This window comes from Abramis brama, assembly GCF_963993115.1.
Source record: "Abramis brama genome assembly, chromosome: 9".
In the NCBI taxonomy this organism is placed as follows: Eukaryota; Metazoa; Chordata; class Actinopteri; order Cypriniformes; family Leuciscidae; genus Abramis; species Abramis brama.
Window position 1 is genome coordinate 42,400,903 of NC_139971.1, and position 17,353 is coordinate 42,418,255.

General features: G+C 37.6%; 1 protein-coding gene across 1 annotated transcript; it reads left to right on the forward strand.

Annotated features, from left to right (window-relative positions):
• The first annotated feature begins 1,599 nt into the window (after nucleotides 1-1,599).
• Nucleotides 1,600-8,587, forward strand: LOC311089889 (uncharacterized protein). Its single transcript, XM_084124924.1, has 2 exons — nucleotides 1,600-1,801; nucleotides 6,245-8,587. Exon 2 carries the CDS (start codon nucleotides 7,605-7,607, stop codon nucleotides 8,115-8,117), a length of 513 nt encoding a protein of 170 aa, XP_083981050.1. The 5' UTR covers nucleotides 1,600-1,801; nucleotides 6,245-7,604; the 3' UTR covers nucleotides 8,118-8,587.
• Nucleotides 8,588-17,353: the final 8,766 nt, after the last annotated feature.

Sequence of the window (17,353 nt, forward strand, 5' to 3'; positions counted from 1 at the left end):
ACTGTGAAAAAACTAAAAACAAGTTCACATATTTCCAATATCTACTGTAATGTTGCCCCAAGCCCCCAACATGTATGTTTTAATGCAAGGAGTAAACAGGGTCTTCCCAGAAAAGGCCATCTCATGCAAGCTAAAGACAGGCAACAAAAAAAAAAGATTTTATAAATTAATTTATATTAAATCAGATCAATATCCTATTTGGTGTGATCATCCCTTGCCTTGTTTTCTCCTAATGCAATTACAGTACCAGTAGATTTTGAGACTTCAGGATAAAAAAATAAAAATAAAATAAAAAAGGTCACGTGACAGGCAGAATGAGGAGCAAATGCGCACTGAGTTTTTAGAAACGAAACCGAAAGTGTTAAACAAAAGAAAACAACTTTTGGATAAGAAACAATAGTAAGACTATAAAAATCAAAACTAGAATTAACAAGCGTATCAGTGAGAAGTGAACACTAGTTTAAACAGCTCACACATCTGAACAATACTGCTTTTAATGGTAATGCAATGGACCGGTTAACGGGACATAAATTAAGCCTTTAAATAAAATGGTTATTGAGGTGTTTACGCTCATATTACACTGAGCGTATGTTTAAAAAAAAAAGATAATTTAACATATAAATAAACCTTTTTAAATAGCCCACTAAAGTGTTTATTACAAATGAATGACTAAATGTTAAAAATGAATAAATGTAATGAACAAAAATTTGCGTTGCTTTTACAATCCTTTGAAAACAGGGGGTGCCCCCTCTTCCCATGCTCGTGCTCCTGTCCTGGCGCCATTCTCCATCACCACATTTCTTGAGACACCCCTCGCTGCAGCCTGTAGCACGATGACGTAGCTGGATGATCCAATACGTAGCCTACTGGATGGAGCTGTGTTTGAGTTATAATTCTCATGCGCTGGTCTTAAGTGACGTGCTCAATATTGTATTGAGATGATGTTCTAACCTGTGTAGTAGTAGTAGCCTACTGATAAATAGTAGTAAATAATTATTGATGAATAAGTATGTGATGCTTTCCTAGTTTCTCTCTACATACATGCAAAATAGTTAATTTTACAACATTTTAAATCACATGATTTTAAACCTAATTGTGATGGATTTAATGCGTGTATACAGAACATTTTAAAATAAAGCAATTTTATTTTATTCAGGTCATATTTGCTGTTGAGTGGAAGCAAAAATGAGTCAAGTAATTGTCTCTGTAATTTTAATCCTAGAGGTAGGCCTACAATACAATACGGTCTGTAAACAACTTAAAATACCAGTACACATTCAAGGGAAAATTAAAAAATAATAACAGCATCAAGAAAATAAATCTTTTTTTTTTTTTTTTTTTTTTTTTTTGAAAAAATGAGTCAAGTTTTTTTTTTTTTTTTTTTTTTTTTTTTTTAAAAAAAAGAAACTAAATCTTGTCAAAAAAAAGTGCTTAATGATATTTTGCCTGGTAAGAGTTCCTCGACAGAGTCGATGGAGTTTTATGTACTTACATCATGCCATGATGTACATACATAAAATAAAAAATAATAAAAAAAAACCCCTGAATAACAGGGCCACCGCGCATGCGCGTGCGCGGATCCAGCTACGTCATCGTGCTACAGGCTGAGGCTGCAGCGAGAGAAAAGCTCAAAAGGAGGATGTCATATTGACCAGTTAATCGTTAACGTTACCAAAGTTTATGAACAGTCGACAAATCTCTTCCACCAGATACTGGATTTTGCTTTGGACTCGTACCATGTGGCAAGCGAACATTGAAGGACAGAAAATAAATCTAAGTCTAAATTCTCTTCAGACTTCAAGTAAGTTTTAGCTTTATTGAATACAGTTATTTTGGGAAATATAGTAACGTATTGATTTTATACTGTTTATCATCGTAATTTAAAATTCGAAGTTACAGTAGACCTGTTTTATTACGTAAATAGGCCTATTATACTATAGGCCCGTTACTCCAAACAGACGTAGATGCTGCTAGAAATGAACAACGAATAAATATTTTGAAAGCGATAAATATTTTGAAAGTTAACACATGAAGTTTATTCGAAAGGGTTATTTTAAACGAATAATATGTTTCAGAAGGGTTTTCCTTTTTCATTTCGGGCGGTTGCTTTGTGATAATGCGACATCGAAAGTAGGCTATTTTAAAATAGACCTTCAGAGATACAACAGATAGCCTAGTACTTCATAGTGAATGTTCGTTTATGTCAAATATAATTAATAATACTAACTTAACTGCTTTCATTTATGAAGGACTAAAAATGACAGAACGAAAAATAAATAAATAAATAAATAAATAAATAAATAAAAGTAGAAATAAATAAATAAATGCAGAAATAATAGTGAAAATAAATACATTTTGGTAATATAAATGGCTATTTCTGTATTTTTACATGTATTTATTTATTTATTTGTTTATTTATTTATGCATTTCTATATGTATTTATTTTTGTATTTATACATTTATTTATATATTTATGTATTTATATATGTATTTATTTATTTATTTATATATTTATATATGTATTTATTCATACATTTATTTATTCCTACATTTATTTATTTCTGTATTTTCACATTTCTACATTTATTTATTTCTGTATTTCCACATTTCTACATTTATTTTTCCCTGCGCATGTAAATTGACCTATGCTAAACCTGAGCGCAGAATAATGAACAGCCTGCGATGTCAAGATTGCAATTCTGGAATGTGTGTGTGTGCGTGTGTCTGTGTGTGTGTGTGTGTGTGTCAGAGAGCGGGCTCGATCGAACAGTGGAAACATAAAAACATACTCCATTTTGTTCATACAGGACATCATTAAAACGGCAAAGTGTTTAGCCGACTTATATTTGTGTAAAACACAACATTGTGCTTTTGTCAAACTGTAAACTCTTGTCAAACTGTAAACTACAACAGTCACCCAACCAAAATCACACACACACGCTGTTTAAAAGCCAAAATGACAAGAAAAACCATAAAAACGAATGAAAACTGATAACTGCAATGCATTTATCGAGGAAGCAGAGAATGTCCGAGTGTATTGGGTTAGCTATGCGTACTGTGATTGGCTCATCGCGTTTGGGGGCGTGGCTTAGCCATAGGTCAATTAGCATACATGCGCAGGGAAAAATAAATGTAGAAATGTGGAAATACAGAAATAAATAAATGTAGAAATGTGGAAATACAGAAATAAATAAATGTAGAAATGTGGAAATACAGAAATAAATAAATGTAGAAATATGGAAATACAGAAATAAATAAATGTAGGAATAAATAAATGTATAAATAAATACATATATAAATATATAAATAAATAAATATATAAATACATAAATATATAAATAAATGTATAAATACATACATATAGAAATGCATAAATAAATAAATACATGTAAAAATACAGAAATAGCCATTTATATTACCAAAATGTATTTATTTTCATATCATATAGGGATTGTCAAAGTTTTTTTTTTTTTTTTTTTTCCGTCAATCTACTGAATTTTCCGTCAACGATACCAGGGACACCGAAACACCGGGGAACATGAAATTTGGTGAGCATGTAGCACCACTAGACTTTTACGGAAAAATTTCGTTTGGTCCCCGGGGGCCACTCCCCCCCCCCCGCGCTGGGCCCCCCCAAACCCAAAAAATGCAGTTTTTCCTAAATAACTACTTGAACCGTGGAACCGAGGATGAAGAAATTTTTATGGTATGTTGGTCTTAAGGGCCCACATCAACCTAGCCCATAATCACTCATTTGTGATTTGCGCCCCTCCCATAAAAAATTAAAATGCAATATTATTCTGCTTTAATCGCCCCTATCTTCAGTGGAGATGTTCAGAACTGCACCATATTTCATGTGTATGATTAACTTGACATCCTCTGGGGGTATGCTAAGTTTCGTAGAATTTCATCCATGGGGGGGGTATAAAATAAATTCATTTATGTGCACATTTAGTGACTGTACACTCATCGGCCTGTAGATGGTGCTGTTGAGCGAAGGGTTGCTGGTTTAGGATGATACTGTCACACTCACACACATGCAGGAATACAAACAAACGCAAGCATGCACACACACTGACATCCACAGGCACAGACACACACCCATACACACACATACAAATCCACATGCACAGACACACACACACAAACAAACACACACGCGCACACACATGTACGCACGCACACATACACGCACAGACACACACAGACACACACATACACAAACACACACACACACAGACAGACATGCACATACTACTACTTTTTTTAGGTATCAGCCATATACCCGATTTACCAATACCCAATGTGTTATGCTTGGGCAGTATACTAATGACGTGGGTGGGACATGTTTCATGCCATGTTAGATCACATCCTGAGAGTCTACGCTTTCAGAAAATATATAGTTTATATAGTTGAATCAGTTTTCTCTTCATGGTACAGACCAAAATGTATTATGTGTACACTTTCTTCACCTAAATCCATAAAATCCCATTAATTTCAATGGGACATTTACTTAAGTGTTCTACTAGGTACAGTGGGAATGAGTTTAATTTTGTTAACATTGTTTTTTTAAAACTCTGGGACCAGGGCTACAAGATAAAACCACTTTTTTGGGGAAAAAATGTTTTTTATTTCAGTAAAACACAACAAACCCATGCCAAAGTCAGATAACTGACTTTTACCATCAACAGGCACCTCAACCGTTTGGTAGAGGTTTGTATAAATTGAATGGGAGGGTCCTTTGAAAAAAAAAAAACACAGATTTTTCATACTTAGTATGTATAAGTATAAGTATACTATTTTGATCCTGTGAGGGAAATTTGGTCTCTGCATTTATCCCAATCCGTGAATTAGTGAAACACACTCAGCACACAGTGAACACACAGTGAGGTGAAGCACACACTAATCTCGGTGCAGTGAGCTGCCTGCAACAACAGCGGTGCTCGGGGAGCAGTGAGGGGTTAGGTGCCTTGCTCAAGGGCACTTCAGTCGCTTTTTACTGTTAACCACTGTTATGGATGTGACGTTTTCACATTATGGATGTTAAGTGTCTAAACTAATGACTTTTGATATAAAACTTAAATAGTAATGGCAAATAATTACAAAACTCTAAATTATCCATGATCCACAGGAATACTCCAGACAGTCTTTTAAAATATACAACTTATATACATAAACACGCAATACAGCCAAATTGCTCCACGTCATTTATTTTTGTGGAAAGCCAGTGCAGGCCTGAGCGGCGGTCATATTTTGTACCGCCATGCGGTACATCTAGTTTTCACTATTATTTCTGCATTTATTTATTTATTTCTACTTTTATTTATTTATTTATTTTTCGTTCTGTCATCTTTAGTCCTTCATATTCATTAAGACGTTTATCAGATGTTTCTACATTAAGCGTTCTTTAACAGGCATCTTATGAGACATAGGCCCTACCTGTGCAATCTGGGTTAGACGTGTTGTGAAGTTTTAAGCCAGCAATGTTAGCAACGCTTCCCTGCGACGTATTAATAAAGATGCTTAGCTACTGAATGAATACATTAGCCAAATTAATTATCTCTACATGGCAGTATATTTGTTTGTAACATCTCATTAATATATTGTCATCTCCTGGTCCTCCATAATATGGAGGACCAGGAGTGCCACTTAAAAATAAAAAGAAGAATCAATTTATCAATTTAATAATTCAAACATAAAAATGTATAGACATAAATCGCTTTTAAATGGACAAATTAATAGACATTTTTAAAGTTGTTTATTTGATTCATGTTTTTAAATTTATTTTCATAAAACCATAAATAAAATAAAAACATTTTAAATGTATTAATAATGTAACGATCACCAGCTGGAGTTGCCCTTGAGAGCCACCAGAGGGCACTCCACAATAGACCATTATCACTCTCAAACTACACTTCCCAGAACTCACTGCCTGGACTCATTATCACTGATCACATTCACCTGTACCTCATTCACTGATTGCATTCACCTTTGTCTTATCATCCTGTTAGTCTCAGTCTATATATACCTTGTTCATTCATTCACTCACGGCGAAGTCTTGTTAAGTGTTACACTGCATTTCTGAGCGTTTCCCTGGTTTTCTTGTTTCTTGGTTTTTGATATCTTGCCCTGTTCCCTGGATTACTCTCTTGCCTCTGGTCCCTGCCTGCCTGTTTGTTTGTTTTGTTTGTTTGTTTGTTTCTTTGTTTCTTTGTTTTGACTGCCTGCCTGTGTATGACCCTAGCCTGTACATTGAATTACGCCTCTGGATTGCCCCAGCCAATAAAGCTGCATTTGGATCTAACCTTTGTGTCTCGGAGCGGTTCGTGACAGAAGACTTCGCCATACCCAGATCCAGCAGCAATGACAACATGGACCCAGTAACTAGACTCTGCTCCATCTTCCAGGATGTTCGCCCCATAGAGGAGGACTATGTGGGTGAGTTTGTGGCTTGTTGCCACCTGGCCCCGCTGGACGACGGGGAACTCAAGGATTGCTTTTGGATGGGACTGGATCAGGACGTTATTTGCCTGAGGCTGACCCCAGATGGACTCTGGTTCAATACATAGATTTTGTTTTGCTATTTTGTGGGTCTCCCTTCATAGTGGGCGAGGTTGAGCCCGCACTTCACGTCGCTTCTGCTGATCCAGAGACCGTTCACGTCGCTTCTGCTGATCCAGAGACCGTTCACGTCGCTTCTGCTGATCCAGAGACTGTTCACGTCGCTTCTGCTGATCCAGAGACTGTTCACGTCGCTTCTGCTGATCCAGAGACTGTTCACGTCACTTCTGCTGATCCAGAGCTTCACACCAGTCCAGCCGAGCCTGCACTTCACGCCAGCCCAGAGTCTCCTTCGCCACTGGTCCTGCCCAGCTCAGAGCCCTCTTCACCGCTGGTCCCGTCCAGCTCAGTGTCCTCTTCACTGCTGGTTCCGTCCAGCACAGAGCCTTCACCGCTGGTCCCGCCCAGCTCAGAGTCTTTCTTCGCCGCTGGTTCCGTCCAGTTCAGAGCTCTCATTGCTGCCCAGCACAGAGCTCTCATCGCTGCCCAGCTCCAAGCCCTCTTTGCCGCTGGTCCTGCCCAGCTCAAAGCCCTCTTCGCCGCTGGTCCTGCCCAGCTCAAGGCCCTCACCGCCGCTGGTCCTGCCCAGCTCAAGGCCCTCACCGCCGCTGGTCCTGCCCAGCTCAAAGCCCTCTTCGCCGCTGGTCCTGCCCAGCTCAAGGCCCTCACCGCCGCTGGTCCTGTCAAGCTCAGAGCGCGCTGATTCCGATCCAGAGCCAGAGCTTCCCGTCACTTCTGCCGAGCCAGAGCTTCACGTCAGTCCTGCCGAGCCAGAGCTTCACGTCAGTCCTGCCGAGCCAGAGCTTCAGGTCACGTCTGCCCGTCCAGAGTCTCGTCCCGCCGAGACTGATACTGATCCTGAGCCTGAATCTGTTCCTCTTCCTCTTTCTGCGCCTGTGTCCTCGGACAAGAGGGCCGACTCCACGCCTGTGTCCTCGGACAAGAGGGCCGACTCCACGCCTGTGTCTTCGGACAAGAGGGCCGACTCCACGCCTGTGTCTTCGGACAAGAGGGCTGACTCCACGCCTGTGTCTTCGGACAAGATGGCCGACTCCACGCCTGTGTCTTCGGACAAGAGGGCCGACTCCACGCCTGTGTCTTCGGACAAGAGGGCTGACTCCACGCCTGTGTCTTCGGACAAGATGGCCGACTCCACGCCTGTGTCTTCGGACAAGATGGCCACCGCATCCCCTGAGCCCGTTCCTGTTCCTGTTATTGAGCCCGTTAATGTTCCTGAACCGTTGGATCCGCCTGAAGGGTCGTCTCCGCCCCGGCCGCCTGCACTGCCTGCTCCGCCCCGGCCGCCTGCACTGCCTGCTCCGCCCCGGCCGCCTGCACTGCCTGCTCCGCCCCGGCCACCTGAACAGCCTGCTCCGCCCTGGCCGCCTGAACAGCCTGCTCCGCCCTGGCCTGCCGCCCTGCCAGAGTCTTCAGGTCCCCTTCCGCTGCACGGGCCTGGCCCTCCGTCCCGCCCCCGGGTCCGCCTCCGCTCCACCTCCCTCCTGGACAGTTTTAGGAGCGTCTGGAATCCGCTCCTTAAAGGGGGGGCTATGTAACGATCACCAGCTGGAGTTGCCCTTGAGAGCCACCAGAGGGCACTCCACAATAGACCATTATCACTCTCAAACTACACTTCCCAGAACTCACTGCCTGGACTCATTATCACTGATCACATTCATCTGTACCTCATTCACTGATTGCATTCACCTTTGTCTTATCATCCTGTTAGTCTCAGTCTATATATACCTTGTTCATTCATTCACTCACGGCGAAGTCTTGTTAAGTGTTACACTGCATTTCTGAGCGTTTCCCTGGTTTTCTTGTTTCTTGGTTTTTGATATCTTGCCCTGTTCCCTGGATTACTCTCTTGCCTCTGGTCCCTGGATTACTCTCTTGCCTCTGGTCCCTGCCTGTTTGTTTGTTTTGTTTGTTTCTTTGTTTTGACTGCCTGCCTGTGTATGACCTTAGCCTGTACATTGGATTACGCCTCTGGATTGCCCCAGCCAATAAAGCTGCATTTGGATCTAACCTTTGTGTCTCGGAGCGGTTCGTGACAAATAAATAGACACATTTAAAATGGTTTATTTAATTCATGTTTTTAAACGTAGATTAATAAAACAATCAAAAGTACATTAAATCATTTTAAATGCATGTTAAATCGCTTTAAAAAAAAAAGCATTTGGCAAACCTTTTCTCTCTCTATTTGCCAGATGCTTTTCTTTGTGTTGTGCCAAATGCTTTTCTTTATCCATTTGTCAATCGAGTTAAAAAATGCCATTGGACAGTACACACGTGGGAGCAACCAATCAACTTTCGCCTCAATTTGAAGCGCCAAACCCGTCTCCCACTTGTAAATGTAACACGCAGTGTCATTGGACAGTTTGAGATCAAGGCTTTATCCTGCTTTAATTTACTTCTGTGGGCTTCTGTGGTGCCATTTTAACGTCTTGAACGTGATAATTGTTGTGCATAAAACATGCAAGTACCATGGTAGACATTGCAAATATTCTAAGAAAACTCGCCAATGATGTGGATAGTGGTTCAAATTCTCACTCCAATGTCCCAGACCGAACAACTCAAGGACATAATGCAGTGGACGGTAAGAAAAGTTGCTTATCTCTTTTCTTAAATTTTGTAGTTTGTCTGTATGCGAATGTGTTTGTTCACATATGACTTATGCCAATATTATTACATGACGTGATAAATAACATTACCCATTTAAAACGAGGCATTTGTTGCGTCGCGTATGGTGTAACTTAGGTAAGTTATTGTTTAAGTCAGACATCTGCCCCATCCTGGCCTAGTCTCTCACACACAGGCGCGCACAAAACCAATGTTGCTAACGAAGCAACTTTGTCACTTTATTTTTTGCGCTTTTTGCGTAAGCCTTAGCTTATATCCAGTTGAAAAAATATCGCCAATACGCCCCCGCGACCGCGAGGTCTTGCTCTCCCAGCACAGGATCGTCTTGTCTGTGTTTTGGCCGAGAGAAGCAGTACATTGACCGCAGCTGATTCGTTCGTCGTTTGTTTCGATGCTGCGCTCTGTGTTAATATGTCCAAAATCACTGCATATAGCTTTAACCTAGGTGTATGGTGATTTTTGTCTGATCATGTCACAGTTATAAATCAGGATTTTAGCAGGTCAGTGAAAGTGATTGCTGTTATAATGGGTCGCTTTTATTCACTATTTATATTGTTCTGTTAAAACAGAAAATTAAAAATGCCTTTATTCGGGATTCATGGTGCCTTTACGTGCTGTGGAAAAGATGATATTTTCCACTTGTGAAATGGTATTTACCAGAGTGTTGTGTTCAAGTGCTTTTGTTGTCGTAATGTAGGAAAAAGATGGACTCACAGATCCAGACCTGTTATTTGGCTAAAACTGTTTTAGATTGCTTAAGTCATCTGCTACAGCAAGAAGATGATTTATCAAAACTCAAACGGTAAATATGCTGTATATTTTATATGAATAGTAGAGTTTTTTTAAGGACAAGGGAGCTAATATTTCTGTTTTAGCTGCAAACGCTAGGTCTACCCTTATGTGAAGCATAGCTACTAGCCTAATCTTTCCTACCAGCTCAAAAACAGTGTTGTTGTAATAAGGCCTACAATACATACACGCATACATAAAGTGAATAACTGACCCCAGGTTTTTGTTTTCTAAAGACTTGTCATACTACACTGCCTGGAGCAAGACAATCCGGTGGTCTTAAAAACCGGAACTGCCTGGATGACTCTTCTAGACATGCAGGACAGCACATTTAAGAGTCATCTGAGGCTCACCAGAGAGCAGTTCCACCTATTCTGCAATCAATTAAGGCAACATGGGATGACTGATGACTACTCACCAGGAGGTCCTGCAAGAATTCCTGTAGAGAAAAAGGTGGTGATGCTGCTTTGGTATCTCGCGAATCAGAACTCATTTCGTGAGATTTCTGATAAATTTGATGTGTAAGTCAAGGAGCAGCACATAACGTCTTACTTAAACAGAGAATATTTGTTTTCAGTTTGAATCCGATCATTTAAAAGTACACACTTAAATGTTTATAAAGATATATGGCTCATAAATGTGTGACAAGTATTCGCTGAGTTTTGTTTCAGTTTATAGACATGCTCAAGAAAAAAAAGTTCACCGCGACGGAGAGGCAGAAAGCACACCCTGTTTATTTTCTTTATTTTACAAAAGCACAATGTTTTGATTTGATTGTAAGTGGACACATACAAAAGTAGAAATATCACAGATTCTTTTTTCATATTTCTTTTTTCTGTATGACCACAAATGACGGAGTAATTTAAGTTTATTGTGCTACAATGTGAAGAAAATCCAGCAAAACGCGCCGGCGCGTTTGCCGACCTCAGAGGGTTAAAGGTTTTCATGGCAAAATTCCACTAATTTCTATTGAAAGCCATGAATTACAGACAAAATATGCTTTATGTCCAAGTAAAATCCATGTATCACACTGTTTAACATCCAAAACGCATTATTGCTTCATCCATCACTGATCATAACATCCAAAACAGGCCCGGAGTGGGTAATCGGGAGAATCGGGAGAATTCCCGGTGGGCCGCTTCACTTTTGGGCCGGTCGAGGAATTTTTTTTTTTTTTTTTGTCACATTTCAATGTCACGTTAGTTACATGGGCTACACACGTTCCGCATTCTGACACCGCAGCTTGCAGCCTCTGCATGGGTTGTACCATGTGAAGGGAGTTCTCCCCTCCCCTCCGATAGAGTTGGTTGGGTTAGTCCGTCTTTTCCAAAACGTTTTCTCAGGTAGGCTACCACGGCACCGCCGGCGCCTACCGAAAGCTGGGCCGGCCCTACCGTAACGGTACACGTCAGGGAGGATGGATGGGAGGAAGAGCCCAGGAGGTATGGAAACTTTGTTTCCGCCACAGAATAAAACATTTTAAAAGATAATTGCGACTTTTTATTCACAATTGCGAGTTTACATCTCGCAATACTGACTTTATTTCTCAGAATTGCGAGATATAAAGTCAAAATTGCGTGAAATAAAGTCGCAATTGCGTGTTATAAAGTCAAAATTGCGAGATATAAATTCAGAATTGTGTGAAATAAAGTCGCAATTGCTTCTTATAAAGTCAGAATTGCAAGATATAAAGTCAGAACTGCGTGAAATAAAGTCGCAATTGCTTATAAAATCAGAACTGCAAGATATATAGTCAGAATTGTGTGATATATAGTCGCAATTGTGTGTTATAAAGTCAGAATTGCGAGATATAAAGTCAGAATTGTGTGAAATAATGTCGCAATTGCTTATAAAGTCAGAATTGCAAGATATAAAGAACTGCGTGAAATAAAGTTGCAGTTGCTTATAAAGTCAGTACTGCAAGATAGCCTATAGTCAGAATTGTGTGAAATAAAGTCGCAATTGCTTCTTATAAAGTCTAAGTGAATTATTATTTAACCTTTACATTATTTGTTAACCCATGGTATTAATACAAACTACACAATAGTAAGAGCTGAACTGTTGCTTCATTTATACAATTTAGAAAAAGTGCTAATTTGGAATTCCACCATGGAAAAAGTGGGCCAGTCTTGGGCCTGAAACTCCCGGGCTGAAAAGTGGCCCCACTCCGGCCCTGATCCAAAACAACACATCAACAGTCCATCACACAGGTGGAATGGAAAAACTAAATACCGGTATATCACAGTCCCTCAGGCAGATCATATTTAGCTGTCAGTGGAGCTGCTGTACCCTCTCCTAGGAGAACTTCCAGCTTCTTTTCTGGTGCTAACTTTGGGAAGTTTTATTCTTTTGGCTATTTGTCCAAGGTGTAAATCACTTAGTGAAGATACTTTTTCCCAGTGGAGGAGGAAGTGCATCTCTGTCTGACCCCGTTGGTGGTCACTGAGCCTGTATTTAGTCAGGATCCGTCTCTTCTTCTCTGACAGTGTGCAGATACTCTGTCAAATAACAATTTAGTCTACTTTGTTTGCTTTCTCTAATGTTCTAAATATTGATATTGTCAACTGTTTTTGGCTTCTCTGAGAGAATTTTACACGCATATCTTTCGACATTTTGAACTACCTCGGAAATGTCAGAGCACGTAACGTGACGATTCTGAACGAATCACGTTGTCAGAAATTGGCATCAGCCAATGAGATTGCGCATTTCGAGTTAAATCACCTGTTTTACTTGCATGATTGGTTGCTGATAGACAGGAAATGACCATATTTGGATCTGACAGCACTGCAAAGGAGAGAGAGAGAGCTTTTTTTTTTTTTTTTATTGCAACAAAAAAAAATATACAAAGATTTGTACAAAAATATACATCTCACCACCAGTAGAAAATAACATTCATTAGAATATGTAAAAAAAAAAAAAAAAAAAAAAAAAATTAGAACACACCAGGGGTAAAATTACAATAATTTAAAGTAACAAAAAGCTTCATATGTCTTTCTTGCTTTTTTGTTCTTAATTAGATCTAATCTATTACCATATTGTTTAATCTCTTTTATAAAGTGTTCAAAGCTTGACCATTTTTTCACATGAATGTGATATTTTCCAAGTAAAATAAAAAGTTGTATTAGAAAGCACATCGTACTTTTGGAATCAACATTGTCCTGCACAAAAAAAAATACAACATCATACAGATCGATTTGTAGACATGTTTCAAATAATCTAGATATGAAATTTGAAACATCCAACCAAAACATTTTTGAGTATATACAATCAAAAAAGAGGTGAGTCAAAGATTCTTTGGCATTACCACAAAATTCACACAGGTTTTCAATATTCAAATGGAAGCGTTCAAGAAGTAACTCTTTGACAGGGTAAATTCTGTGTACAATTTTATAAGATACCTCTCTAATTTTATTATTAATAAAAAACTTATTTGTTATAGACCATACTCTTTTCCAATTAATATTTTCATACTTAGTAGACCAAAATCCTATTGAACAAGGCAAATAATTTGTTTTTAAAGTATTTCTAATATATTTGTTACTGCATTTATCTATTAATATATTAATATCCCCAATAAATATCGCATCACTACAAAAAAATTGTTTGACGATCAACATTTATAGGATAGAATCCAGGATTTCGTAATAGTGATACAGCACTATTAGGGATTGCATCAAAAATAATAGCATACTCGTTTGGCCTCACAGGAATCAAAAATTTATTAAGAAATTCAGAGTATGTTAAAAGTAGACCTTGTTCATTAAGTAGCTGATTAACTGTAAGAATTCCATTGTCGTACCATGTCTTATTGAATATTGACTTTTTTTTGTACAAGATATCTTTGTTATTCCATATTAAGTAACGGTGCGGAGAAAAGTTGTGTTTATAGATCAATTGCCAAGCCAGCAGTGCCTGCTTATGAAAGTTTGCCAGTTTAACAGGGATTTTTTCAACTGAGAAATTACATTTAATAAAAAAATTAATGCCACCCAAAGAGTTAAATATGTAATTAGGGAAAACATTCCATACACTATCTTTATTTTTAATAAATTCGATTATCCATTTTATCTTAAACACATTATTGAGATCTGTAAAATTTAAAACTTCAAGGCCACCAAATTCTCTATTATTATTTAGAATATCTATCCGTAAATAGTGTGCTTTCTTCCTCCAAATAAAATCATAAAGATTCTTGTCCAACTCCTTGAGCACATTATTTGGAACATCTGTTGACATAGATATATAAACAGACCTTGAGATCCCTTCTGCTTTTGACAGTAGAATACGACTATTTAGGGACAGATCTCTCATAAGCCACATATTAAATCTATTTTTAATTTTTTCAATAATAGGCTCAAAATTTAATCGGTTTCTCTGATTCAAGTCTTTACACACCACTATCCCAAGGTATGTAATATTATCTTTGATTGGAATCCCACAAATTTCTTTCAACATACATTCTTTAAGGGAGAATAAAGTGGACTTATTCTTATTCATCTTTAATCCAGAGATTTCAGAAAAAGTTTCAATACCTTTAATGACTTCATCCAATTCGTCGCTGTTTTTGATAAAAATTGTGGTATCATCCGCTAATTGGCACAGTTTAATCTCTCTTGAAATTCCTTGAAAACTTGCTTTTTTGATATGAGCAGCCATGACCTGAGTAACCAATGTAAAGAGAAAAGGTGATATAGGACATCCTTGTCTTATCCCACGGCCCATATCAAATCTCTGACAGGTACCGTGAGATAACTGGACTGAACTATTCAAACCCTTATAAAGCGTACAAATTGCTTTTTGAAAATAATTACCAAAACCAAAGAAATCAATAACTTTGAACATAAAAGAATGTTCAACAGTGTCAAACGCTTTATAGAAATCAATAAATAATATAAAAGAATCATCTGGAATAAGGTGTCTATAATCAATTAAGTCTAAAATAAGTCTAATATTATTTCCAATGTACCGGCCTTTCAAAAAACCTGACTGCTCTTCATCAATTATTGTGTTAAGATTTTTCTTAAGTCTTTTTGCAAAAATTGAAGAAAATATTTTAGTATCATTATTTAATAAACTAATTGGTCTCCAATTCTCTAAGAATAACCTATCTTTATTTGGCTTCGGTATAAGTGTAATTACCCCTTGTTTCAATGATGCGGGCATTTCTCCCATATCAATTGCTTCCTTAAAAACTGCAAGTAAAAAGGGTGCAAGGTCATTATAAAATTGTTTATAAAACTCCCCTGTCAAGCCATCATTCCCTGGAGATTTATTTTCTTTAAGACTATTTATACAAGTTGTAATTTCCTCAATATTTAATTCTTTATCACATGAATTTCTATAGTCTGACGTAATCTTATTAATATTGGTAGATAAATTACTAAGAAAACAATCTGCATTATTTAATTGACTATTTGAACTATATAATTTACTATAAAATTTATTAACAAAACAAGAAATATCCCTGGGATTATCATTAGTAAGTCCATTTATTATTAATTTGTTTACAGAAGTTATTTCTCTATTTCTTTTTTCTAAACCAAAGAAGTATTTAGTATTTTTTTCTCCTGCTTCCATCCATTTTTTTCTAGACCTAACAAAGGCACCCCTAGCTTTCTCTTCATAAATATTATCCAGCTCATTCTGCAATGTGGCAAGTTTTGATACTTCAGTGCTTGACATATTAGTGTTGTTTTTACAAGTCAGTGATATTATTTCATTAATGACTTTGTTTTCATTTTCATTTTTCTTTTTTTTAATGGATTTTCCATATATTATTGCGAATTTCTTTATTTCAAATTTGGTTTGTTCCCATAATTTCCCATAATTTTGAATCAAAGAAGCTTGTTGCCAATATTTCATAATTAAAGTCTTAATTTGGTCACAAAAATCATTATGTTTCAATAGACTATTATTTAATTTCCAATATCCTCGTTTAACTCTATTTGATTGACAGATTACCACATTAATTTTAATAGTTATGCCTTTGTGATCTGTTAAAACTGATGGTTCAATAGTAACAAATTCAACAACACTCTCTTTTAAATGTTCTGAAATTAGCCAAAAATCAATACGTGATTGTTGAGATCTGTCCCTATTACTCCATGTATACACAAATGACTGTGGATTTTTATACCTCCATATATCAATTATGTTTAGTCGTAAACAGACATTACTTAATTCACTTGCCGTATTGTCAATTCTAGGTGGCAAATGATCTCGTCTTCCATCAAACACTGTATTAAAGTCCCCACCCCAGATTACTTCAGCTACGGGGAATTTTGAATGTAAACTATTAATATGGCCTTCAATATTTTGAAATATTAATTCATTTGTTTTTTTATTATTGGTGGCATATATATTTATAATAATAATTTTAGCTTGGTTTATATCAACAAGCAGAGCAATCCAATGACCTTGATCATCTGTTTTGTGACTTATAACCTTCCCTGAAAACCTGTCCTTTAAAATAGCGACACCTGCTGTCCTATTTGATGCTCCAAAAGAAAACCAAATGTCACAACCCCACTGGTTCTTCCAAAAAAACACATCATCCTGGCAGGCATGAGTTTCTTGAATGAAACAAAAATCTGCTTCTTTACTTTTACAAAACAAAAACAGAGCTTTCCTTTTTAGCATATCTCGTATACCCCTAGCATTAACAGAAAATATTGTTATTGACATTAACTCGAACAAGAAAACAAAAACCCTAATAAAACAATTAGGTGAACAATTAGCAAATTACGGTTGAAAGTGTTGAGAGTGTATAAAGGGTAATCTTACTCCCAACTTTTCGAGAAACAGTCACATTTCAGTAACCAGCCTTGAGATCCTGTTTGCTTCAAATTCAGGAACATAAAGAACAGCCTACTGTTGTAGTAAAAATTTCCACAAAAAAAAAAAACTTAGGCACCAAGTTTTTCAATTTTTTAAAGTATAATTAGACTACCAACAAACAGACTTTTCGTTTCACAGTAATTTAAGATTCAGTATCCAGAATAACACGAGCATAAGTTTACATTTTAATCTCTTTACCATCAACAATTGCCTTGATTCCCACAAAAAAGGCTCGTTTGCCCTCTTTCCGTGCTTTGTGGATCGAAGGCCAAAGGAGATTCCGCGTAGCCCTGTCTTTGAACGTGAGATCCTCTTTGAAGTACATCTTATTCTTCTTTAGAAAGTCATTTCCCTTTGCTCCTTTCAATGTGAGGTCCCTCGCTGTTCTGGAAGTGAATCTTATTATCACCGACCTTGTTTTTTTATCCTTGCCGCCGTCTGCGATGGGTCTTCCAACTCGGTGAGCAATATCCACATTGTTTGCAACGAAATTGCGATCTTCTTCGGCAACCACCGCTTGGCA